General features: G+C 36.3%; 1 protein-coding gene across 1 annotated transcript in view; it reads left to right on the forward strand.

Moving 5' to 3' along the window:
* LOC132751566 (DNA-directed RNA polymerase III subunit RPC1-like) overlaps positions 1–25,625 on the forward strand; it is a gene marked incomplete at its 5' end in the record, with an annotated part of 259,988 nt that overhangs the window by 155,590 nt on the left and 78,773 nt on the right. Inside the window, 5 exon segments of the mRNA XM_060741739.1 lie at positions 1,898–2,393; positions 9,546–9,629; positions 10,117–10,161; positions 10,164–10,208; positions 21,004–21,099. Coding sequence (XP_060597722.1) covers positions 1,898–2,393; positions 9,546–9,629; positions 10,117–10,161; positions 10,164–10,208; positions 21,004–21,099 — 766 coding nt within the window.

A 25,625-nucleotide genomic window follows, 5' to 3' on the forward strand; every position in this document is an offset into this window, starting at 1 on the left:
TGCCCTAGAATTCAGATAGCAATTGCATAATTCTAAGGTTCATTTGTAGGTCAATCTAGAGAATTTTCCTCAAGGCCTTAAAAATGTTTTATTTGTTTCTGGTAGCTTACTAACTTGGAGAAAGCACATTTCAATAAATATTGGGACACACTGTTGAACCTGATGTTTCATATGTGCATGGGATATTGTCACTGTCTAAAAGATAGGTGATTGTTTTTCACTGAGACTCATTTAAGTATCTGTTGTATTATATTTATATGAGAATATAATAATAATATATAGAATAGCCTGATCTATTGACCTGCAATTGAACCACTTTCTCTGATCTCAGTTTTTTTTTTCTTCTTTTTGGCTTGCAGCCACGGCTGCAAGCCTATTTGTATTATTCCGTCTCCAAAGGGCGGTCCTGCTTACCAAAATATCGTGACCGAATCACGCAGAATATTAGTGCATGGTCAAGTTATATTTAGATCTACTGACATAGTTTAAACGTCTTGCTGAGTTAATCCAAAAATAGCCCATGCATATCATTAACCTTACCACGTGCTGATCTCCTGTCCATAGATATTTTAGGTGTAACATATTTGATACATGCTTATTAATTGGTACCACGTAACGAAGTCTTTTAGTGCATTCACTTGTCTCTAAAGCTGCTATAGAAATGAAATTAGCAACTGCCAAAACGAATGACTCTCTCTGCGAAAAAAGTGGAAATGAAATGTCCTTCAGAACGATAGATTGATCTCCACGTGAGAGCCAATGTTAGTATTTTTACGATTGATTATTTTAATAGAGAAAAGATTTCGAATCGTTTTTGACAAAAAAATATTCATTTTTGTTCCCGTTCAGTTATAAGTGGACTTCTGGTCCCTATTTACGCATAACCACTGGTGCTCAAACAAATGGGCACAGGTGCTCGTCCAGTCTTGGGCTTACCCTACCTATCCCTTTAAAAGTGAAACTTTTTTTTTCGAGAAAAAACTATATAAACCCTTTATGATATACAAATACCGTAATTCAAAGCAAATTGTGATAATAAATTGAAACAAGAAAAAAACCCACAATTTTAAAGGGAAGGGATGAAGACACACTGAGCAAGCCTTTCCTTTTAAAAGGAAACTTTATTTCTTTCATAAGTTAATATTCAAATAATTTCTCAATAGAGAAACACTAAGAAAATAATAAGCTAAATGTTAATAAATTTGAAAATATTACATAAATGTAGATATGGCTGAAAATCTTTTATAACTTAGCATTTACATGCAGGAACAAAACTTAAGAGTGTAACTTGCTTGTCTTTATGTTATTGAAAAAAAAGTAGAGGTATTGTTATAGTTGTGGCGGCGTTACCGTTGCAGTTACCATAGCTGTTGCCGTCCACAAACTTGTACCTGGATCATAACTTTTTAAGTTCTTGGTGTATTGTCTTCATACTTGGCCACAACAACCCTTGGGACAAGACCTTTCAGTAGACCAAACTTACCTTGACCTTCATCCATAAATGACCTTGACCTTCAAGGTCAAAAGTCCAAATTTTTGGACCACCACCACCATGTGGACCACCACAACCATGCGGGCCAACACCACTAAGTGGACCACCACTGTGCGGACCACCTCCACTATGCGGACCATCACCACCATGAGGATCACCTCCACCATGCGGACCACCACTGTGCAGACCACCACCACCATGCTGACCACTTACATGTGGTCCACCACCATAGTGCCAACCACCACCGACACCAACATGCGGATCACCACCACATGGCGGACCGCCACCACCATGCGGACCACCACCAACATGCGGACCACCACCACCATGCGGACTGCCACCACTGTGCGGACCGTCACCACCATGCGGACCACCATCACCATGTGGACCGCCACCACCATGCAGATCGCCACCACCACTATGCGGACACCCACCACCATGCAGATCGCATCCATCATGTGGACCACCGTCATGCGGACTACCACCACCATGAGGACTGCTACCAACATGCTGGATCACCGCCAAGATGCAGACTATTGCCAACATGTGGACTGCCACCAACATGCGGTCCACCGACAACATGCGGACCGCCACCACCATGCGGACCGCCACCAACTTGCGGACTGCTACCAACATGCTGGATCACCGCCAACATGGGGACTATCGCCAACATGCGGTCCTCCACCAACATGCGGACCGCCACCACCATGTGGACCGCCACCAACATGCAGACCACCACCGTCATGCGGACCATCACCACCATGCAGACCATCACCAATATGCAGACCGCCACCAACATGCGGACTGCCACCAACATGCTGGACAAACGCTATCATGCGGACCACCACCACCATGCGGACCACCACCACACCATGCGGACTGTCACCACCATGCAGACCACGTCAACATGCAGACTGCTATCACCATGCTGACCACCACCGCCATGCGGATCACCATTGCTACCATGTAGACCACCGCCAACATGTGGACCATTGCCAACATGCCGACCACCATCACTATGCGGACCACCACCACCATGCGGATCACCACCGCTACCATGCTGACCACCACCACCATAAGCATTTATATATATTTAGATATTTCAAGATATACAGACAAAACTAATGTGACAAGACAGACAGGTTAAATTTATAGAAAGGAAACGTTAAGATTTGTTCAAACATTTCTTTGTTTGTTTTAAGAAAAAGTAAAAAGTTTGAGCGTTGCCCCACCTGGCATTGGCTCTTGTTTATTCTTTGTGCTATTTTAGTATCAGTTTCAATTATTTCTATTCAGAATCACATTTTGCAAACTTGGTTATCACTTGTTGAAAGTAATTTTGCACTGTTTCATACAATGTATGTAAAGTTTTTCATGTTCACTGAATACATTTCATCAAAACAACCTTTTTGCCTTTTTCCTCTATGTAGTTTAAAGATACCATTTTTCCCATCTCTATTAGAGTGTAAGATAATGACCTGAAATGTTATCTTTCTGGTCAAGTTGACTAGTATACCTATGTTATCTTAAAAATAAATATTGACCGATGGTGTCAATCCTGACAAACAGTATACATGTATATCTAAATACTGAGATTATATAATTATCTAATTTTTTAGATAATAAAAAAAAAAGAAGAAAGATCGCAATTTTGAAATACAGACATAAGCAAATTTTATCACAAATTAATGGATGGATGATCACCAAACTTGGTTCCTATCATTTTTACTATAAAGAAAAAAACAATCAGTGTCGGGAAAACCTTATAACTAGAGAGGCAAGTCGAAGTTGACCTGGACTTGTCTTTCTACAAGTTTATTTGAAAAAAATATTTCTATAATCACTGAAAAACAGTTGTTTCTGGTGAGCGATTCAGGGCCATCATGGCCCTCTTGTTTCTCAAATGCAATCTTGTTTACAAATGCAATCTTGTTTACTTAGTCTCTTGGTTAATATTTACATGTAAGTTTTACATACACTGGAGCCGCGATATAGCGCTCTTCGATATAGCGCTCATCTCCGTAGAACGCTCATATGCCTTGGCTCCCCAAAAAAAAAACGTATTTTTCGCCGATTATAATTTTTTTTCATGTATATCAATACCGCACCTTATCCACTATATCGCTTGTTCAATGTGTCAGTCGAGTGCAATAAACAGTCATAATTACGTCACTCATGATCAAAAGGTGTGAAGTCATACACAGGTAAACGTTAATCCGCTCTTTTGTTCATTTTGAACTGCTGATCAGTCAGGTATCAAACTGTTAGCTAAGACATGCAAACACCGAAGAGTTGAGTAAATCACACAAGCGTACAATTAATTTTAAAAAGCATGCACTTTCGATCTAAAAAAGTTGTTGAAGATGACTGATTTTTTCACAAGAGACAGCAGAAAACACGATTAATATAGTCCCATCAACTTGGCATCAATTTTCATGACTACACATAACTCACGTCAACACCGTTGTTTTACTGGAAATTTATAAACAATTATACATTTGTGGTTTATATTTTTAATTCGTAAATTTCATGTTTATATTAAACATATTCAGTAATGCTATACAAAATAATAAATAATAATTAATAATATATAAAAAAGTTTGGACTGATATCCATTCATAGGTAAGTAAGTTATCATTTCCACTAACAAGCGTATATGTTTCGGCTGTGGGTGGGGTAATGCGATATTTTCGCTATAATTACAAAATGAGCGCTATAAAAAGTTACTCGTTACAACGCTGTCTTGAGATCATGGACCCCAACATGAGCGCTATAATAACGGAGCTCCAGGGTATTTCAATAACTATCAGAGATTTTGATTTGAAACTTCACATATGCATGAAGGGTCATAGTGTATGTCACTGACCAAGTTCCATAACTCTTTCTTGTATTTAGGCTGATATATCTCCTTGTCTCTTGGTGTGTGTTTACATGCAAGTTTTACATATCTCAATAACTATCAAAGATATTTATTTAAAACTTCTCATATGCATTTAGGGTCAAAAGGCGAAAGGCGGCGGGGGATATAGAAAAAGTCTCCGTCCGTCCTTCCGTCCGACATTTTTGAATCGGAGCATATCTCAAAAAGTATTTGAGGTATCAACTTGAAACTTAAAAAAGTGGATAGATCATATTAAGGAGAAGTGCAGTGCACAAATATGATAACTCTAGCCTGCATAATTTTTCATTAATTGCTCTTTGTTATTTTCAAAACTTAATTTTTGTCCAGAATATTTCTCTAACTGCCTTTGAGATATAAACATGAAACTTCATAGGTGGATAGATCTCACTCAGGAGAAGTGCAGTGCACAAAAATGATAACTCTATCCTTCATAATTTTTGAGTTATTGTCCTTTGTTATTTTTCATACTTAATTTTTCAACACAGTGGAGCAATAACTCAAAAAGTATTTGATATGTCAACATGAAACTTCATATGTGGATAGATCTTATTAAGGAGGAATGCTTTGCACAAGAATGATAACTCTTCCCTTTATAATTTTTGAGTTATTGTGCTTTGTTATTTTTCTTACTTTTGTCTGGAGCTTATCTAAAAAAATATTTGAGGTATCAACTTGAAACTTCATAGGTGGATAGATCATGTTGAGGAGGAGTGCAGTGCACAAGAATGATAACTCTACCCTACATAATTTTTGAGTTATTGCCCTTTGTTATTTTTCAAACTTAATTTTTTACCTGAGTGGAGCATAACTCAAAAAGTCTTTGAGATGTCAACATGAAACTTCATGGATGGATAGATCTTGTTAAGGAGGAATGCTGATGTAAGAATAATAACTCTTTCCTTTATAATTTTTTAGTTATTGCCCTTTGTTATTTTTCATACTTTTTGTCCGGAGTTTATCACAAAAAGTGTTAGAGGTATCAACTGATAACTTGATAGTGGATAGATCTCATTGAGGAGGCGTGCAGCACACAAGCATGCATAATTTTTCAGTTATTGTCCTTTGTTATTTTTCAAATTTAATTTTGTCCAGAGCATAACTAGAAAAGCCTTTGAGATATCGACATGAAACTTCATAGGTGGATAGATCTCACTCAGGAGTTGTGCGGTGCACAAGAGTGATAACTCTACCCTTCATAAGTTTTTAGTTATTGCCCTTTGTTATTTTTCATACTTCTCACCTGAGTGGAGCATAACTCAAAAAGTATTTGAGATGTCAACATGGAAACTTCATAGGTGGATTTATCTTATTGAGGAGGAATGCTGTGCACAAGAATGATAACTTTACTCTTTATAATTTTTTAGTTATTGCCCTTTGTTCTTTTTCATACTTTTTGTCCGGAGCTTATTGTCCCCCGCCTTTTCGAAGAAAAAAGGGGGATATAGAAATAGGCTCCGTCCGTCTGTCCGTCCGTCCGTCCGTCCGTCCGTCCGTCCGTCCGTCTGTCCGTCCGTCACACTTTCGTGTCCGGTCCATAACTTTGTCATTTATGAAAGGAATTTGAAATAACTTGGCACAAATGTTTATTATAATAAGACGATGTGTCATGCGCAACAACCAGACCCCTACCTCCAGGGTCAAGGTCACACTTGCTCATTCAAGGTCAACATTGCCTATTTGAGGGTAAATGTCGTGTCCGGTCCATAACTTTCTTATCTATGAAGGGATTTTGTAAATACTTGCCATAATTGTTCACAATAATCAGATGATGTGTCATGCGCAAAAACCAGTCACCTACCTTCAAGGTCAAGGTCACACTTGGAGGTCAAATATTAACATAGTCTGTTACAGGGTATATTTCGTGTCCGGTCCATAACTTTGTCATTTATGAAAGGAATTTGAAATTACTTGGCACAAATGTTTATTATAATAAGACGATGTGTCATGCGCAACAACCATACCCCTACCTCCAGGGTCAAGGTCACACTTGCTCATTCAAGGTCAACATTGCCTATTTGAGGGTATATGTCGTGTCCAGTCCATAACTTTCTTATCTATGAAGGGATTTTGTAAATACTTTCCATAATTGTTAACAATAATCAGATGATGTGTCATGCGCAAAAACCAGTCACCTACCTTCAAGGTCAAGGTCACACTTGCAGGTCAAATATTAACATAGTCTGTTACAGGGTATATTTCGTGTCCGGTCCATAACTTCGTCATTTATCAAAGGAATTTGAAATTACTTGGCACAAATGTTTGTTATAATAAGACGATGTGTCATGCGCAAACAACCAGACCCGTACCTTCTGGGTCAAGGTCGTACTTGCTCATTCAAGGTTAACATTGTCTATTTGAGGGTATATGTCGTGTCCAGTCCATAACTTTCTTATCTATGAAGGGATTTTGTAAATAACTTGCCATAATTGTTCACAATAATCAGACGATGTGTCATGCGCAAAAACCAGTCACCTACCTTCAAGGTCAAGGTCACACTTGCAGGTCAAATATTAACATAGTCTGTTTACAGGGTATATTTCGTGTCCGGTCCATAACTTTGTCATTTATCAAAGGAATTTGAAATTACTTGGCACAAATGTTTGTTATAATAAGACGATGTGTCATGCGCAACAACCAGACCCCTACCTTCGAGTCAAGGTCGTACTTTGCACATTCAGGTCAAACATTGTCTATTTCAGGGTATATGTCGTGTCCGGTCCAAAACTTTCTTATCTATGAAGGACTTTTGTAAATACTTGCCATAATTGTTCACAATAATCAGATGATGTGTCATGAGCAAAAACCGGTCACCTACTTCCAAAGTCAAGGTCACAGTTGGAGGTCAAATACTTACATAGTCTGTTACAGGGTATATTTTGTGTCAGGTCTATAACTTTTTCATAGATCAAAGGATTTTGAAAATACTTCGCACAAATAGTCACTATAATAAGAGGATGTGTCATGCGCAACACCTGCATCCCTACCCTTCAAGGTCAAGGTCACACTTAGAGGTCAAAAATTAGCATAGTCTGTTATAGGGTATATTTTGTGTCGAATCTAGAACTTCTTCATAGTTCAAGGGATTTTGGAATAACTTTGGCACAAATAGTCACAATAATAAGCCAATATGTCGGGGGTACAACACCTGCACCCCTACCTCTTAAGGTCAAGGTCACACTTAGAGGTCAAAGGTTAACAGAGTCTGTTGTTTGGTATATTTTTTGTCCCGTCCATTACTTCGTCATAGATTAAGGGATTTTGAAAGTACTTGGCACAAATAGTCACAATGATTAGATGATTATGTCATGCATAACATCTGTGTCCCTACCTCCAAGGTCAAGGTCACACTTAGAGGTCAAAGGTTTACGTAGTCTGTTATAGGGTATATTTTGTGTCCAATCTATAACTTCTTCATAGTTCAAGGGATTTTTGAAAATACTTGGCACAAATAGTCTCAATAATAAGACGTTATGTCATGCACAACACCTGCTCCCCTACCTCCAAAGTCAAGGTCACACTTAGAGGTCAAAGCTTAACATGATAGATTTTTAAATTCCGTGTTTCATTTTATTTTTTTAACAAATTTATTGTTACATTTGCAGATCTAGCATTGATCATAATTTTAGACTGAATGTCCTGAGATCCATACCTCAATTTTTTTGAACTAGCACAATTTTATGCTTCATATAAAACTCCGTTGGTAACTCTGTTACAAATTCTTGTCTTAAAAAGAGTTAGAGGTATCAACTTGAAACTTCATAGGTGAATAGATCTCATTGAGAGAAATGTGAAGCACACAAGAATGATAGCCTACCCTGCATTATTTTTTCAGTTACTGTCCTTTGTTATTTTCAGCCATCAGTATTCACATAGGTTTCAATCTGTTATCACTTCGGCATCATTTTTAATTACCAAAAGACCTCTTAAAATTGAATTATTCTGCTCAACTACATATAAATTCTTCCACTGAGCAAACACATTCAGCGGGGGATGGCCATGTTAACATGGCCCTTGTATGAATTTTTATTGGCCCCTTCCTAGAGCCACTAAAGCTAAAAATAGAAATACCTTTAAACGTCTGCTTCTACAGGACTGATTGATGGATTATCACCAAACTTTGTCTTTAGCATTCTTAGGTTAGTCTTTTATCAAGTTTGCTCATATTAATTTGATTGGCCCCTTTTAGGGGCAGCTAAAGCTAAAAATAGAAATACCTTTAAACCTTTTCTTCTACAGAACTAATTGATGGAATCAGGATGATCACCAAATTTTTTCTGTAGCATTCTTAGGTAATGTTTTATCATGTTTGCTCATATTAATTTGATTGACCCCTTTTAGGGGCCGCTTAAGCTAAAAATAGAAATACCTTTAAACGTCTCCTTCTACAGAACTAATTGATGGATGATCACCAAATTTTGTTAGTTAGAATTTTGATAAAAATTTGATGAAATGATGGGTTAGATGAGTGATCTAGGGCCATCTTATTGGCCCTATTGTTTATTATGAAGAAAAAAAGAACAAAACAATCAGTGTTGTGAAAGTTTATTACAAGAGGGACAAGTTAAGTTGAGCTGAACTTGCCGAAAGAGCTTGACTTACCTTTCAGCAAGTTTGTTTGAAAAATAATTTCCGACACTGAAAAGCAGTTGTTTCTGGCGAGCAACTCAGGGCCATCATGGCCATCTTGTTTGGACTACTTTTTAAAACCACTGATACAATTTCATAAAAACCTTACAGGAATGATCAAAACTATGTCTAGTTGCGTATCTCATCAGCATTTTTCGATTTAAAGATTTTTGTTAGAGTTATGTTCCTTTAAGTTACTCTTATACCACTAATACATTTTCAATGAAACTTCACAGGATTGATGGGTACCTCAAGTACTTGCCCATATTACACAGCAGGATTTCAGGTTGAAGGGTTTTTAGCCAAGTAACATAGCCCTTGAATAAAAAATGTGTTTTGCCCTGTTAATGATTTTTGTGTCTCCTGCTACACAGTAGCTGACACATGACTGGCTATCATAAGGCGACCACATGTGATCACTTGATGGCCCTTGCTTATAATAATGTATTATTTTGCATAAATATTTTACGCAAATGCCTATATATTTAAACAAGATTCTTTTACTGATTTGACTGGCTATTTCAGAGAATTTTTGTTTCGATGTGGCAGAGAAGTTAGACAAATTAAGACACAAATTTAACATAGATTCTAGCGAAAGATCTGCATCAGGTAATTCTGTATAATTGTCAACTTGTCTTTTGAACTGGTCTGTGATATGAGGTGGTTTTTCAGTATAAGATTACTAGAAGTAACAAATCTGAGCATTTAGGGAAAAGGGTAATGTTAGAAGGCTTTCTCTCACTACACTGTTCTTAGCTCATCAATAAAAGCAAAGATAATGTGCGTTATAATGATGAGATATATGTATTAGCTATTTCCTATGTACTAATAGATCTGTGACATTTATTTTGAAAAAAGTAGTTAATATTTCCTTATATAGTCATTGATGGTTCACATTATATTGTTTATCACTTTTAATGAGGGTGATTAGAACTTTGAAAATGAAAAATGATAAAGAATATTACATCTGAAGAAGAGTAAGAAACTGACTCATTATGTTAACTTATGTGAATATTTAAATAATTTGTTTGATTTATCTATAGATATGTATTAATTTACTTACATAGTATAGTTAGACATGTTATACATATTACAGTTTTGTATGAGTTAGAGAGGATAACCATTCTACAGGTTGAGAAGTTCTAGACTGTTGTAAAGAGAAGTATGTGAGGGCATGTATAGAACCAGGTTTGTAACATCTTCTTTCAAGTACAAGTGTAAATGAATGATGCTTTTTAGCTTGTTCAGGGTTAGCTATTAGTATCAAACGGGGATGGTCCGGCATCCTTTGTCATACGTCAACAATCATCTTCTTCTCTGAAAACTGCTGGGCAGATTTACCTCAAATTTGGTCTGTAGCATCCTTGTGACAGTCACACTTAAATTTGCTCATGTCATTTCAATGGCCCCTTAAAGGATCAAACAGAGCTAATAATGGAAAAAACTTAAAACGTCTTCTTCTCCCAAATTAAATGATGGATGATCAACAAACTGTGAGTGTAGCATTCTTATGTAGTCTTTTCTCAAATTTGCTCATATTAATTTGATTGGCCCTTTTAGGGGCAGCTTTAGCTAAAAATAGAATAAACTTAAATCATCTTCTTGTTCTGAACTAATGGATGGATGATCAACAAACTTTGTCTGTAGCATTCTTAGGTAGCTTTTTATCAAGTTTGCTCATATCAACTTGATTGGCCCATTTTAGGGACAGCTAAAGCTAAAAATAGAAAAACCTTTTAAGTCTCCTTCTACAGGACTAACCGATGGATGACCATCAAACTTTGTCTGTAGCATTCTTAGGTATAGTCTTTTATCAAGTTTGTTCATATTAATATGACTGACCCATTTTAGGGGCCGCTAAAGCTAAAATGCCCCAGGCCATGGCATTTCTTCAAATTATAGTTAATTAATGAAAGGTGGAATGTCTTCCATACATCTGTACATGTTATGTCTAATCAGTCACAGTTTTGATTGGATCATTATCAAACTTTCTAGGTCTAGTTCGAATATTGCTCATCTCCGGTCAAAAACTAGGTCACAGGAGCTAAAAATAGAAAAAGCTTGTTAACATTCTAGTGGAATATCCTGGAATTTGGTCAGGAAGGTTTTTTTGATGATTTCTAGGCCAAGTTCGAAGATGGGTCATTTCTGGTCAATAACTAGGTCACAGACCCTAGTAATAGAAAAGTCTTGTTAACACTCTAGTGGCTGCAGTTTTGCTCCAAATATTTTTGAAATTTGTCAGGAAGGTTGTTTTAATGATTTCTAGATCAAATGGGTCATCTCCATTCAAAAAACTAGGTCACAGGAGCTAAAAATAAAAAATTCTTGTTAACACTTTTGTGGCTGCAATTTTGATCCAAATATCGTCTAAATTAAACAGAAAAGTTGTTTTGATTATTTCTAGGTCAAGTTCGAATATGGCTTATATCAGGTCAAAAACTAGATCACATGAGCTAAAACTAGAAAAATCTTGTTGACAACTCTAGTGACTACAGTTTAGATCCAAATATTCTGGAAATTTGTCAGGAAAGTTGTTATGATGTTTTCTATGTCAAGTTCAAATATGGGTCGTCTCCGGTCAAAAGCTAGGTCACAAGAGATGAAAATAGAAAAATCTTGTTAACAATCTAGTGACTTTAGTTTTGATTCAAATATCCTGGAAATTTTTCAGAAAGCTTGTTTTGATGATTTTTAAGTCAAGTTGCAATATGGGTCATCGCCAGTCAAAGACTAGGTCACAGGAGCTAAAAATAGAAAAATCTTGTTAACAATAGTGGCTGCTGTTTTGATCCAAATAATTTGGATATTGGTCAAAAAAATTGATATGATGATTTCTATGTCAAGTTCGAATACGGGTCATCTTCAGTCAAAAACTAGGTCACAGGAGGTAAAAATAGAAAAATCTTGTGAACACTAGTGGCTGCAGTATTGATCCAAATATTCTGGAAATATGTCAGGAAGATTGTTTTGATGATTTTTAAGTCAAGTTGCAATATGGGTCATCGCCAGTCAAAAACTAGGTCAAAGGAGCTAAAAAAAAGAAAAATCTTTTTACCACTCTAGTGGCTACTGTTCTGATCCAAATATCCTGGAAATTGGTCTGAATGTTTGTTTTGCCCAAATATGGAAAAACCTTGTTAATACTCTAATGGTAACATTTTTTACTTAATTGTCATCAATTGTCATAAAACTTTGTCAAGATGCTGTTCTAGTTAATTGCTTGGAGGAGTTCGAACATGGGTCATCTCTAGAGGTCACATTTTAACTCAATTGTCATCAAACTTTGTCATGATGCTTGTCTAAGACATTGCTCGGATGAGGTCTTTGGGTCAGGGGAGCGATCTAGGACCATCTTGGCCCTCTTGTTTTTCTTGTCTTCATGTAATTTGTCATTTTTAATTAGCTCGGACATACAAAGTATATGGAGAGCTGTCCTACTCGGCCCGGCGTCCGCGTCCAGATTTTAGATTAAAGTTTTGTTGCACTAAATTATTTTTCACTGAAACTAATTCATTTCTTAAGGTATCAACTTAAAACTTTAAATATATGTTCCTTATCATCAACCACATCTTATGTGACTCTAGCACTAATATTTTCAGGTTTATCTCCCTTGAACTTAGAATTTTCTGTAAAAAGTACTATTTTTGTGCCCCCCACTTTAGGAGGGGGGGGGGGCATTTACATTTACCCTTGTCTGTCCGTATATATATATATATATATACAGTAGAACTTCATTCGCTCGAACTTGGAGGGTCTGTTCAAATTTCTTCGAGCCAACCGAGGTTGAACTATTATTACATAGAACATAGGCCTAAAGGTTTTCCAGCTTACATCGGTCAAATGATAAATACGTCAACATAATTGTTTGTTAGTACATCTCTTTGTAAGTAAATGACTACAAATAGATGCTGCTGTAAATGTTTTAAATACATATTTCATTAATTTATTTTTTAAAATTAAATTCATCCCATTATAAACATGTAAATATATTTTGAACATTGTTCAACAAGTTTGGTGTGATTGCCCAATCGAACTCAACCAATTACAATATGCATGAACATAGATTAACACAGCGTACCGTTAATACTTAATTAAAACACTGGGATAATAATTCTGAATATGAAATATTCGACGAACAGATGTACTAACAAACAATTATATTGACGTATTTATCATTCGACGGATGTAAGCTAGGAAAACCTTTAGGCATATGATCAACGTGATAATAGTTCAACCTCGGTTGGCTCGAACTACCGATCTCTCGAACAAATTTGCACAGGCCCTCCGAGTTCGAGCGAACAAAGTTCGACTGTATTTTCTTAACTTTGTCATTTATTTATAGAAAGGATTAATACTTTGCCAAAACTAGTGTGACGAGACAGGCCTTTTCAAATTATAAAGAGAAAATGTTAAGATGTGCTCAAACATTTCTTTGTTTCCTTTTAGAAAAAGTAAAAAGTCGAGCGTTGCCCCAGCTAGGCGGTGGCTCTTGTTTAACTTGTGTCGCGGGGGGTCCGTGGCCGAGTGGTTAACGTCGCTGCCCCTCACCGCTGTGGGTTCAAATTCCAACAGGGACTTTGGGTTCTTTCATGTGAGGAAGCTATCCAGCTAGCTTACGGAACGTAGGTGGTTCTTAACTCAGGTGCCCGTTCATGCCTGAATAATGCACGGGAGGGCATCTGAGGTCTTCCTCCACCAGTTAAGCTGGAACGTCGCCAAATGACCTATACTGTGTCGGTGTGAGGTAAAACCCAAACAAAACAAACAAACTTGTGTCGCATGTACCTCAAAAAGTGTTTAACCTAGGGTCATGAAACTTTACAGGAATGTTGTGTAGTTGAGCACCTGGTTATTTTCGTGTGGATATATTTAGAATTCATATTTAGAAGTATCTGCCCTTGACTTAGTAAAAATTTGCAATTTTCAACTTATTTCACATGTAGCTTAACCTTTTACCTCATATTGACGTGTTTTGACGGGTTTTTTGCCCCCCCCCCCCCACCCTTTTTGAGGCCTCAAACAGTGAAAGAATGCCCTATTTTGGCCCCAAACACTGTTTTTCGTTTGAGAAATGTTGTTAAAAAAAGTAACCACTTTTTCGGCATTCAAAATGGTACATCAATGGGTTGCCAGAAGGGGGATGTGTCCCCTTCTGTTTGGGTTTTGAAGGGGGGCGAAGTCCCCCTCATCGCCAAGAAAATTTTGGACATGTGACAGGCTAAAAATGGCCTCAGGTCAATCTTAGCGTAACTAGTAACCGACGCTGAAAAACTCTTACTCTATCTCAATTCATTACTCTATCTCAATTCATTGAGAAGTTGCAGCACTTTGAAATCAGTTTTGATGGAAAAAAACAATGCAAAATGGTGATTTTTTCGCAATTTTGAGACGTCCCCCCGTTGCCATGGTAACAGGAAATTTACGATGGAGCATGCTGTTACAGAGGCTATGGTCCAGTTAATATTAGTGCAAAATTTAATCAGTATTGAAGCATTTTTCATAGTTTCATAGCAGTTTGAACTTTTAACAGGAGGCTTTTCAATGAAAACGGCCATTTTTCACAATATGCTAATTGGGTAATAGGTTAAAAAGTATTTCAAATAGGGTCATGAAACTTAACAGGAATGTTGATCAGCATGTTTTGCATCTGGGGTGTCGCTTGTGAATTAATATGTTTTGTCAGAGTAATTGCTAAAGTAATTACTAAGTGAACATTTTTTGCAGGGATGTTTCTTGAATGAAGCTCTATGAAAGTCGTTTAAAGAATTAAATTCCATAAAGAACTCTAGTTGCCATGGCAACCAAAAGATTTTTTTACAAAAATCTTAAAAAATCGTCTAGTAAAAAAACAAAATAGCTAGAGCTAGAGCTTAGATATTTGGCATGAAACATCTTCTAGTGGATGTCTACCAAGTTTGTTCAAATAAAAGCCCTAGGATCAAAATTGGCCCCGCCCCAGGGGTCATTGATTTTCCTTATATGTATATAGTAAAAACTTAAAAAATCTTCTTGTGAAAATCCAAAAGAGGTAGGGCTTAGATATTTGGCATGAAACATCTTCTTATAGATGTCTACCAAGTTTGATCAAATAAAATCTCTATGGTCAAAATTGACCATGATTTTCCTAATATGCATATTGTAAAATCTTAAAAAATTGTAGTGAAAATCCAAAAAAGGTAGAGCTTAGATATTTGGCATGAAACATCTTCTAGTGGATGTCTACCAAGTTTGTTCAAATGAAACCCCTAGGGTCAAAATTGACCCCCTGCCCCAGGGTGTCATTGATTTTCCTTATATGAATATAGTAAAAACTTAAAAAATCTTCTTGTGACAATCCAAAACCGCTATAGATTAGATATTTGGTATGAAACATCTTCTAGTGGATGTCTACCAAGTGTGTTCAAATAAATGCACTAGTATCCAAAAGCCAGGGGTCATTGATTTTCTTATATATATAGTAAAAGCTAAAAGAAATCTTGTTCAAATAAAAGCCCTAGCGTCAAAATTGACCCCACCCCAGGGATCATTGAGTTTCCTTTTAAATACATGTATATAGTAAAAACTTTAAAAAATCTGCAAATTTTTTGTAGAGTTATTGCCCTTGACTTAGTAAAAATTGTTTCATTATGTTGTGATATTTGTTCCTTGAGTGCTTGAGTTAGAAATAACCAACTCTACAGGAATAATGATCAACATCACTGTGAAGCTATGCACCTGTGATTTTGCATGTGGATTTTATTTATATGCCCGAAAGAATTTCAGGGATATTATGTTATTACCCCTGGCGTCCGTCCGTCTGTCTGTCTGTCCGTACAAACCCAGAGGTACTTGTGTGACTTGGAGAACAATGGGTAACAGTACATTCTCTTTGATCCTATTCATTCCGTTTTTACTTGTATGTCTTTTTTTTAAGCCTTGTTTGACTAAAAATTGCCAAAAAGATCAAAGGAAAAGTCACATAAGTACCATTTTGTGAGTATATCTGTCCGTCCGTCCATTAGCAATTTGGTTTCCGGAGCATAACTTAAGTTCCATTTGGCCCACAATATTCAAACTTCATAGGATGATTGTCAATATTGGGTAGAAGACCCCAATTGAATTTGGGGTCACAAGGTCAAGGTCACTATTACCTTAAAACTGAAAACAGTTTTCAGAAAATAACTTAAGCTCCATATGGCCCACAGTGTTCAAACTTCATAGGATGATTGTCCATATTGGGTAGAAGACCCCTATTGATTTTGGGGTCACAAGGTCAGAGGTTAAGTGAAGGTCACTATTACTTTAAAACTGAAAACAGTTTCCGTAGCATAACTTTAGATCTTTTTGGTCCACAATATTCAAACTTCATAGGATGATTGTCCATATTGGGTAGAAGACCCCTATTAATTTTGGGGTCACAAGGTCAAAGGTCAAGGTGACTATTACTTAAAAACTAAAAACAGTTTCCAGAACATAAGTTATTTTCTATTTGACCCACAGTGTTCAAACTTCATAGGATGATTGTCCATATTGGGTTTTTGGGTCACAAAGTCACAGTTCAAGTTTGCTATTACACAGTTTCCAGAGCATAACTTTAGTTCCATTTGGCCCACAATATTCAAACTTTATAGGAGGATTGCTATTTGAAGGAGGTAATACTTTATTTAATTGATGTAATGTCTTACAAATACTTCATCCTTACTTAAAAAAGACAAACACTTTCGGGCATATAATGCTCTGCCTAGCGGTGCTCTTGTTCAGTTTTGTTAGAGATATTGCTCTTGACTTAGTATAAATTTGCAATTTTCAACTTGTTCATGCATACCTCAAAAAGTATTTGACCTGCAGGCCTGAAAGTTTACAAGAATGTTGGTCAGCATGTGTACTTATGTACCTTGGTTTTTGTGGATTTATTCAATATTTGTAAAGTTCTTGCCCTTTACTTAGTAAAAGATATTTAGTTTTCAACTTGAGGCGCATGTAGCTCAAAAATATTTGACCTATAGTCATAAGATTGACAAAATATTGGAGTGTGGGGGCACCCGTGTCCATTGGACACATTTCTAGTTATACCCCCGAAACGAAATTTGGGGGGGGGGTTATAGGAGTCACCCAGTGGTCGGTCGGTCCAGCGGTTCGTTGCATTTTCCTTGTACGGAGCATAACTTGAAGACTAATGGTTGGAATTCAATATAACTTCATACAATGGTCAAGCACATTGAGGGAAAGTGCAGTGCACAAGAACCATAACTCCGTCTTTACTGTTTACAGAGTTATTGCCCTTTGTTACTTTTCCTTGTCCAGAGCATAACTTGAAAACTACTGGTTGGAATTCAAAACAACTTCATACAATTGTCAAGCACAATAAGGGGAATGGCAGTGCACAAGAATCTTGACTAATTACAGAGTGATTGCCCTTTGTTACTTTTCCTTGTCCGGAGCATAACTTGAAAACTACTTGTTGGAATTCAATACAACTTCATACAGTTGTCAAGCACATTAAGAGGAAGTGCAGTGCACAAGAACCATAACTCCATTTTGACAAATTACAGCCTTTTGATACTTATCCTTGTCCGGAGCATAACTTAAAATGTACTGGTTGAAATTCAAAACAACTTCATACAATGGTCAAGCACAATAGGAGGAAGTGCAGTGCACAAGATCTATAACTCTATCCAGAGTAATTATAGAGTTATCGCCCTTTGTTACTTTTCCATTGCTTTTTTCATGTCCAGAGCATTACTTGAAAACTGCTAACTCTATTTGGACTAATTACAGTTATTGCCCTTTGTTATTTTTTGTCCAGTGCATAACTTGAAAACTGGTAGTTGGAATTCAATACAACTTCATACAATGGTCAAGCACAATGAGAGGAAGTGCAGTGTACAATAACCATAACTCCATCTTCAGTATTTATAGAGTTATTGCCCTTTGTTCCTTTTCCTTGTCTTTCTGGACTTATTAACAGAGTAAATCAATAAAATTTCATTAATAGCCAACCACATTGAAAGGAAATGCAACATACAAGAAACACAACTATCTTTATTTGCCCACAACCATAACTCTATTTCAATTCTTTTACAAGGTATTCTGTTACTAGTAACATCCTCAATTCCGAAGCTGTCTTGTGGGGGTATTAATCACATTTAGTGATAGTTCTAGTTTGATATCATTTGACGTACTTTCTTGTTTTTTGACATACAGACTTGAGACTCGGAATGTTCAGAAATTTCTTAGATGAGTTTGAACATGGGTCATCTCGGATGAAAATTTTTAGAAGGCTTAAAATAGAAAAAACCTTGTTAACAGTAGTGGCTTTTGTTTTTGATCCCAATATCCTTCAAATAAGTCAGAAAGTATGTTTTGATGATTTCTAGGTCAAGTCCGAACATGGGTCACCTGCAGTTAAAAACTTGGTCACACAGCCCAAATATAGAAAACCTTGTTAACACTCTATGGGCTACTGTTCCAATCCAAATATCCTGGAAATTGGTCAGAAAGGTTGGTGTTATAATGATTTTTAAGTTAAGTTCAAATATAGGTCACTTGGGTTCAAATTAGGTCACACAGCCCTTATTTGGAAAACCATTGTTTACACTCTTAGAGGTTACTGTTTTAATCCAAATATCCTGGAAATTGGTCAGACTGGTTGTTTTGATGATTTCTAGGTCAAGCTTGAATATGGGTGACCTTGGGTTAAAAACTAGGTCACACAGCCACAATATGTAAAACCTAGTTAACACTCTAGAGGTTACTTTTTTGATCCAAAAGTCCTTGAAATTGGTTAGAAAGGTTGTTTTGATGACTTTTAGGTCAAGTTCTAATATGGGTCATCTTGGGTCAAAACTCGATCACACAGCCCAGATATGGAAAACCTTGCTAACACTTTAGAGGCTTCTGTTTTGAACTTAATATCCTGGAAATTAGTCAATAAGGTTGTTATGTTTAATTCTAGGTCAAGTTCGAATGTGGGTCACCTGGGTCAAAAGCTAGGTCACAAATCGTAAATATTGGAAAATCTTGTTAACACTTAATTGGCTACTGTTTTGATCCAAATATCCTGGAAATTGGTCACACAGGGTTTTTGATGATTTCTAGGTCAAGCTTGAATATAAGTGACCTGGGGTCAAAAACTAGGTCACACAGCTCAGATATGGAATGCCTTGCTAACACTTTATGGGCTACTGTTTTGAACTAAATGTCCTGGAAATTAGTCAATAAGGTTGTTATGGTGATATCTAGGTTAAGTTTGAATATGGGTTGCCTGGGTGACAAAAACTAAGTCACACAGCATAAATATTGGAAAACCTTGTTAACACTAATACTTTAGGGGCTACTGTTCTAGTCCAAATATCCTGGAAATTGGTCTGATAGGTTGTTTTGATGATTTCTAAGTCAAGCTTGAATATATGTTACCTTGGCTCTAAAACTAGGTCACACAGCCCTTATATGGAAAAACCTTATTTACCCCCTAGAGGCTTAACTGTTATGATCCAAATATCCTGAAAATTGGTCAGAAAGGTTGTTTTGGTGTTTAGTAGGTAAAGTTAGAATATGGGCCATATGGGATTGAGCTTTCATAATCACTAAATCTGGTGAGCAATATAAGGGCCATCATGGCCCTCTTGTATTCCCTTTAAATGTTTCTATTAGCATGTTGTAAGATCATGCAGTGTTTAAAAGTCACTGTAGCATGTGCCTTTAAACTAATGATATACAAATTTTAGATAGAGCTTACTTAGTATAAATATTTAGCGGAGTAAAGGGTATTAACATTTACTTCATTTTTATGCCACCACAGCATCTGCAATGCGGTGGCATATAGCGATTCACCTGTGTGTTTGTGTGTTATATAGATTATATAGTGAACTTAAAAAATCTTCTTGTGAAAAACCACTAGTCCAATTTCAACCAAACTTGGCAGGATTGATCCTTGGGTTAAGGGCTTCCAAAGTTGTTCAAAGAATTTCATTCCATACAGAAATCTGGTTGCCATGGCAACCAAAAGGAATTATAAGAATAAATTTAAAAAATCTTCTTGTAAAGACCCAAAAGGCCTAGAGCTTAGATATTTTGCATAAGGCATTGTCTGGAAGACCTCTACCAAGATTGTTCAAATTATAGCCCTGGGGTCAAAATCGGCCCCGCCCTGGGGGTCATTGATTTTCACTATATGTATATATAGTAAAAATTTAAAATACCTTCTTGTAAAGACCCAAAAGGCCTAGAGCTTAGATATTTTGCATAAGGCATTGTCTGGTAGACCTCTACCAAGATTGCTCAAATTATAGCCCTGGGGTCAAATCGGCCCCACCCTAGGGGTCATTGATTTTCACTAAATGTACATATAGTAAAAACTTAAAATACCTTCTTGTAAAGACCCAAAAGGCCTAGAGCTTAGATATTTTGCATAAGGCATTGTCTGGTAGACCCTTACAAGATTGTTCAAATTATAACTCTAGGGTCAAAATGGGCCCCGCCCCGTGGTCATTGATTTTCACTATATGTACATATAGTAAAACCTTGAAATACCTTCTTGTAAAGACCCAAAAGGCTTAGATATTTTGCAGAAGGGATTGTGTGGTAGACCTCTACCCAGATTGTTCAAATTATAGCCCTGGGGTCAAAATCGGCCCCGCCCCGGGGGTCATTGGTTTTCCTTATATGTATATAGTAAAAACTTATAGTAAAAACTTCAGAAAAATTTCTTTTAGCAATTGACAAATGCTAGAGGTTAGATATTTTGCATGAAGCATTGTGTAGTGAACCTCTAGCAAGATTGTTCAAATTATAGCACTGGGGTCAAAATTGCCCCCGCCCCGGGGGTCATTGACTTTCAATATATACATAATAGTAAAAAATAAAAAATTCTTATTGTCTGATACAAGGCTTCAAAAACTTAAAATACCTTCTTGTAAAGACCCAAAAGGCCTAGAGCTTAGGTATTAATGCGGTGGCATAGCATTTTTTTCAAATGCAATCTAGTCTTTTCTACATATAGGAACTGCTGTTGGGGCTGTATGTGCGCAAAGTATAGGAGAACCAGGCACTCAGATGACACTGAAGACATTCCATTTTGCTGGTGTAGCCTCAATGAGTATCCTTGATTATAATCTATAATCTTCTTGCAGGAAGTGAGAAAATCTTCTGTTCCTACACTACCATTAAGTGTTGTTTTAATGCGGTTTTTCACAAATGCAATCTTGTTACACTTTTAATTTTGTCAGGGACATAACTATAACAGATATCAACATGAAACTTTATTGGAAGATAGATCTCATTATATAGAAGTGCAATGCAAAAAAAGCATAACTCCGCCTAGCCTAATTTTGGAGTTATTGCCCTTTGTTCATTTTTATACTCTGAACTTTGTCCGGGACTTAACTCTGAAACTATCAAAGATATCAACATGAAACTTTGAAGGTAGATAGATCTCATTGGGTAGAAGTGCAGTGCAAAAGAACCATAACTATATAGAAGTGCAATGTCAAAGAACCTTGCCTATTTTTAGCTCACCTTGCACAAAGTGCAGGTGAGCTTTTAGGATGGCCAACCAAATGCGTCCGGCGTACGTCCACATTTTATTCAAACGACATCTTCTACAATACCACTTGGCCAATATTAATGAAACTTGGCAGGAATACTTTTTGTATGAAGCTCTATCAAGATTGTTCAAAGAATGCCATTCCATGCTAAACTCTGGTTGCTATGGCAACTAAAATAAAAAACTTAAAAGTTCTTAAACTTCAAAATGGAAAGGGCTAGAGCTTAGATTTATCTCACAAGGCATTAGCTTGTTAGTTCCTACAAAGTATATTCAAACTATGGTTTAAAGTTGAAAATTGGTCTCTGTTTTGGGAGTTAAAGGGTTTTTTTATGGCAAGGTAATATAGACTTTCTTTGTAGATTTAAATTGAGATAGTGTATCTTGTATTTTTCGTCTCAACAGACATTGTTATGAAGATTTTTCTGTTAAAGCATAGGAAGGATGAAAAGTTGGTTGAATGTGAATGTTGATTCAAATCAGAGTCAATCAGAATAGCGCAAATTTGAGAGCTACAGTGAAGTTGATTTCCCCATTCAATAATGGATTCTTCCATTAATTTCGTTACACCATCAGAAAGTAAGACTGTGTCATTTCTGAAATACAATGTAAAATATTTAGGTTCTTGACAATGACTTGCACATTTTATTGTGTAAGATATTGCACAAAGAAACGAAAGTGAACAAAAAATGTTGTTTTTTTTCCACAAAAATTAGTTGATTAAGATAAAAGTTTAATTTACAGTACGGATATTACTTTTTGTATCCTTCTGGTTTGCGGGAAAGATCATATACTACACCGCTCCTACTGATGAACGAATTATGTCAAAATATTTAATTCTGAGAATAAACATACGATTCAAATCATTAAATAATGCATACCAATCAGTCAATATAAAAACTTTGCCTCAGAAAACATCTGTTTCAATCTGACCTTGAGTTGAGATTATAAATTATACTAAACCGGAAGTGCATGACGAAACGTCCGCCAATCAAGTAAATTGAGAAATTTTTTAACATAAACTCGTATTTCATAACAAAGAAGTGAAGATGAATACAATTATCGGTGTGCTTCGTTGAAACAGGTATTTTGTTAACTATTTGTGAAGTATTAAGGCATGACATTCAGTATTTATGTAAATATCACCTCCCGACGTCCCGTGTTATGATTTATAAAATTATACATGTACACATGTGTTATTGACCTCAATAAATGTAAGTGAAAATGGAACAATAATTATGGTAATTATCCATGGTGCTAGCAATACTTAATTATCTTTATCATATTGTTAACTAAGCTAGAAAAATACGTAATTTTAAAATAACTTAACCTCATAATATAATCAATTTAAACTTGAAAATCTTCTCAAAATTACTTTGCAAACAGTAATTTTTGAATTCATTTTTGAAACATGGTTCATGTAGAGAAATAAGAGAAGAAAAAACTGAATTGACTCATGAAAATTTTGGTCAAACAGTCTGCCACGTGAAATTCTGACCTTCCTGAGATCCCTGCTGTTTGTTGTTGTTTTTGTTTTTTTAGAAAGGGTGTTCTAATATGATAAACCACAGATGCTTGGGTCAACATGATACCCCTGAGTAAACACTATCAAAAAATATTTTAATATTTAAACACTAATGGGATATCTGTTACAACTATAATACTGGTTTTCTAAAAAAAAATACATATATGAAAAAAAAAATACTGTTTACCATCATGTATTGAGACTTGATTCATTTTTCGTAACAGTTTTCTCAGCAACTACTTATCAGAGCCTCATGATATTTAGTATGCAGCATTAACACATTGTCCCATACCATGGGATTCGATTTTAGGTCTGTCGCTCATCCACTTCATGTTTACTGACTTAGTTAAATTCATAATAATGGTCAATGGTACGAATTTTTCGTAACAATTTTCTCATTAGTTAAATTCAAAATAATGGTCAATGGTACAAATTTTTCGTAACAATTTTCTCAGCAACTACTTATTACAGCCTCTTGATGTTTGGTATACAGCATTGATATGATTTCAGGTATGTGGCTCATCCACTTTCAGTTTTCTGACCTAGTGAAATTTTCGGCATTAATTGTAAATGGAAGGAAATTTCCGTAACAGTTTTCTTAGCAACTATATACATATCACAGCCTCTTGATATTTGGTATTGTGACTGCAAAGTTCAGGTCTATCCTTATCCACTTCCTGTTTACCGACTTAGTTAAATGATCAATATTAATGGTCAATGGTAGGAAATTTTTGTAACATCACAGCCTCATGAGTCATGTTATTTGGTATACAAATGCAACCCGGCCATTTTTGTCTTTGACCCATTTATCCAAATTTGTACTTTGTCTTGTTAATTATGATGTCATTGTTAAAATTTTCATGATGTAAACACGCTACAGGGAGTGTATTTTTTAGCAACCTGTACTTTAAAGAAAAGAAAAAAAGAGGTATTTCTATACACTTGTTAGCATTCCTGTTGCTGTTGTCCAAAAAAACATTACATTTGACACTAACCTTTAAATGACATTAAAGAATTTTATAAACCTCTTGCTTGTTTTTAAAAAGAAAAATACTTTATAAGATCTATTCCTTAAGGTGAGCGATATAGGGCCATCATGGCCCTCTTGTTTGAGTTATTGCCATTTTTAGCTCAGCTGAGCTAGCTCAGGGTGAGCTTTTTGGATTGTTGAATGTCTGTCATCTGTCCACATTTGTTTCTTTCCACTCTATCATCATCAAACTTTGTCAGGATGCTTGTCTTAATAAGGTAATTGCTCGGATGAGATCTAACATTGGTCATCTCGGATGAAAAACTAGGTTACAGGAGCTTATAAAAATATTGTTAACTCTCAACTGGTTTGGCAATTGGCGTGAAAGTTTGTTTCGGTGATTACTAGGTCAAGTTCAAATATGGGTCACCTGGGGTCAAAAACTAGGTCACACCACCCAAATATGGAAATAAAACTTGTAAATGCTCGATTGTTATCAAACTTTTTCAGGATGCTTGTCTTAGTAATTGCTGGGATGAGTTCGATACTCAGGTGAGAGTTCTAGGGCCATCTTGGCCCTCTTGTTCAATTTTACACTGAAATTTGTCTGGGACATTACTGTGAACCTACAAGAGGTATCAACAAGAAACTTGTAGATAGATCTCATTGAGTAGAAGTGCAGTGCAAAGAACAGTCACTCTGCCTTGCCTAAGTTTGGAATAATTGAACTTTTTCCAGCAGATAACTCTGAAAATACAAGAGGTATTTTCTGTGTCCAAAACCCATTTGGAGAGCATCACCTGGTTCAACTAGCTCTTTTGTTAAATTGGCGATTAATTGTAGCGTATTTGTTGAAATTCTGGAATGATCTGGATATTTTTTCACTAAAACAGATCCCAAATGCATTTGTTGTATCAATATCCGTATTTAATATAATAAATATAGACTTCTTTCTTCTTGTATTTGAGTGGCCATCCATCAACTCAAGCTGCTTTTAGCAAAATTTGCGAAAAATGGCCTTCCCTTGTGTACAGAGTCTAGCAAAGTTGTGTTCGGAGTGTAGATGGAAAACCTTTAGCGAGTGTATGGGATGTAGTACAGTACAGCTCACACGGAATGTTCAATTTTTGTGCTTCCTTCGCAATTGACGTTTAAGCGAACACCTTAATCCACCGCGTTTTTCTGAGCGTAATCGCAGAGAAACACCGTGACCACAATCGCTGAGTTTTAGAGAGTGTAAAGGTATTATCGCAGAGATTCTCCAAGAAAATCACTATTTATAAGTTATCATTATATTTTAAAATTTTCCTTTTTGTGTCGCCTTGAAAAGGTGACATATAGGGGTTACTTTTGTCGGCGGCGGCGGCGTCTGTGTCGGCGTCGTTGTCGGCGTCGGCGTCCCCTAAAGCTTGTCCGGAGCATAACTCAGTCACTATAAGTCTGATTGACTTCAAACTTAGTATGCATGCTTCTTTCAATAACCCGAAGTGCAGTGCACAAGGACCGGTACTCTGCAGTTCTTATTTTTTTGAGTTATTGCCCTTTGTTAATTTTCATACTTTAATTTTGTCCGGGCCATTTCTC

The sequence above is a fragment of the Ruditapes philippinarum genome, unplaced genomic scaffold (assembly GCF_026571515.1).
Source record: "Ruditapes philippinarum isolate M1 unplaced genomic scaffold, ASM2657151v2 ctg540_1_1_1_1, whole genome shotgun sequence".
Classification (NCBI taxonomy): domain Eukaryota; kingdom Metazoa; phylum Mollusca; class Bivalvia; order Venerida; family Veneridae; genus Ruditapes; species Ruditapes philippinarum.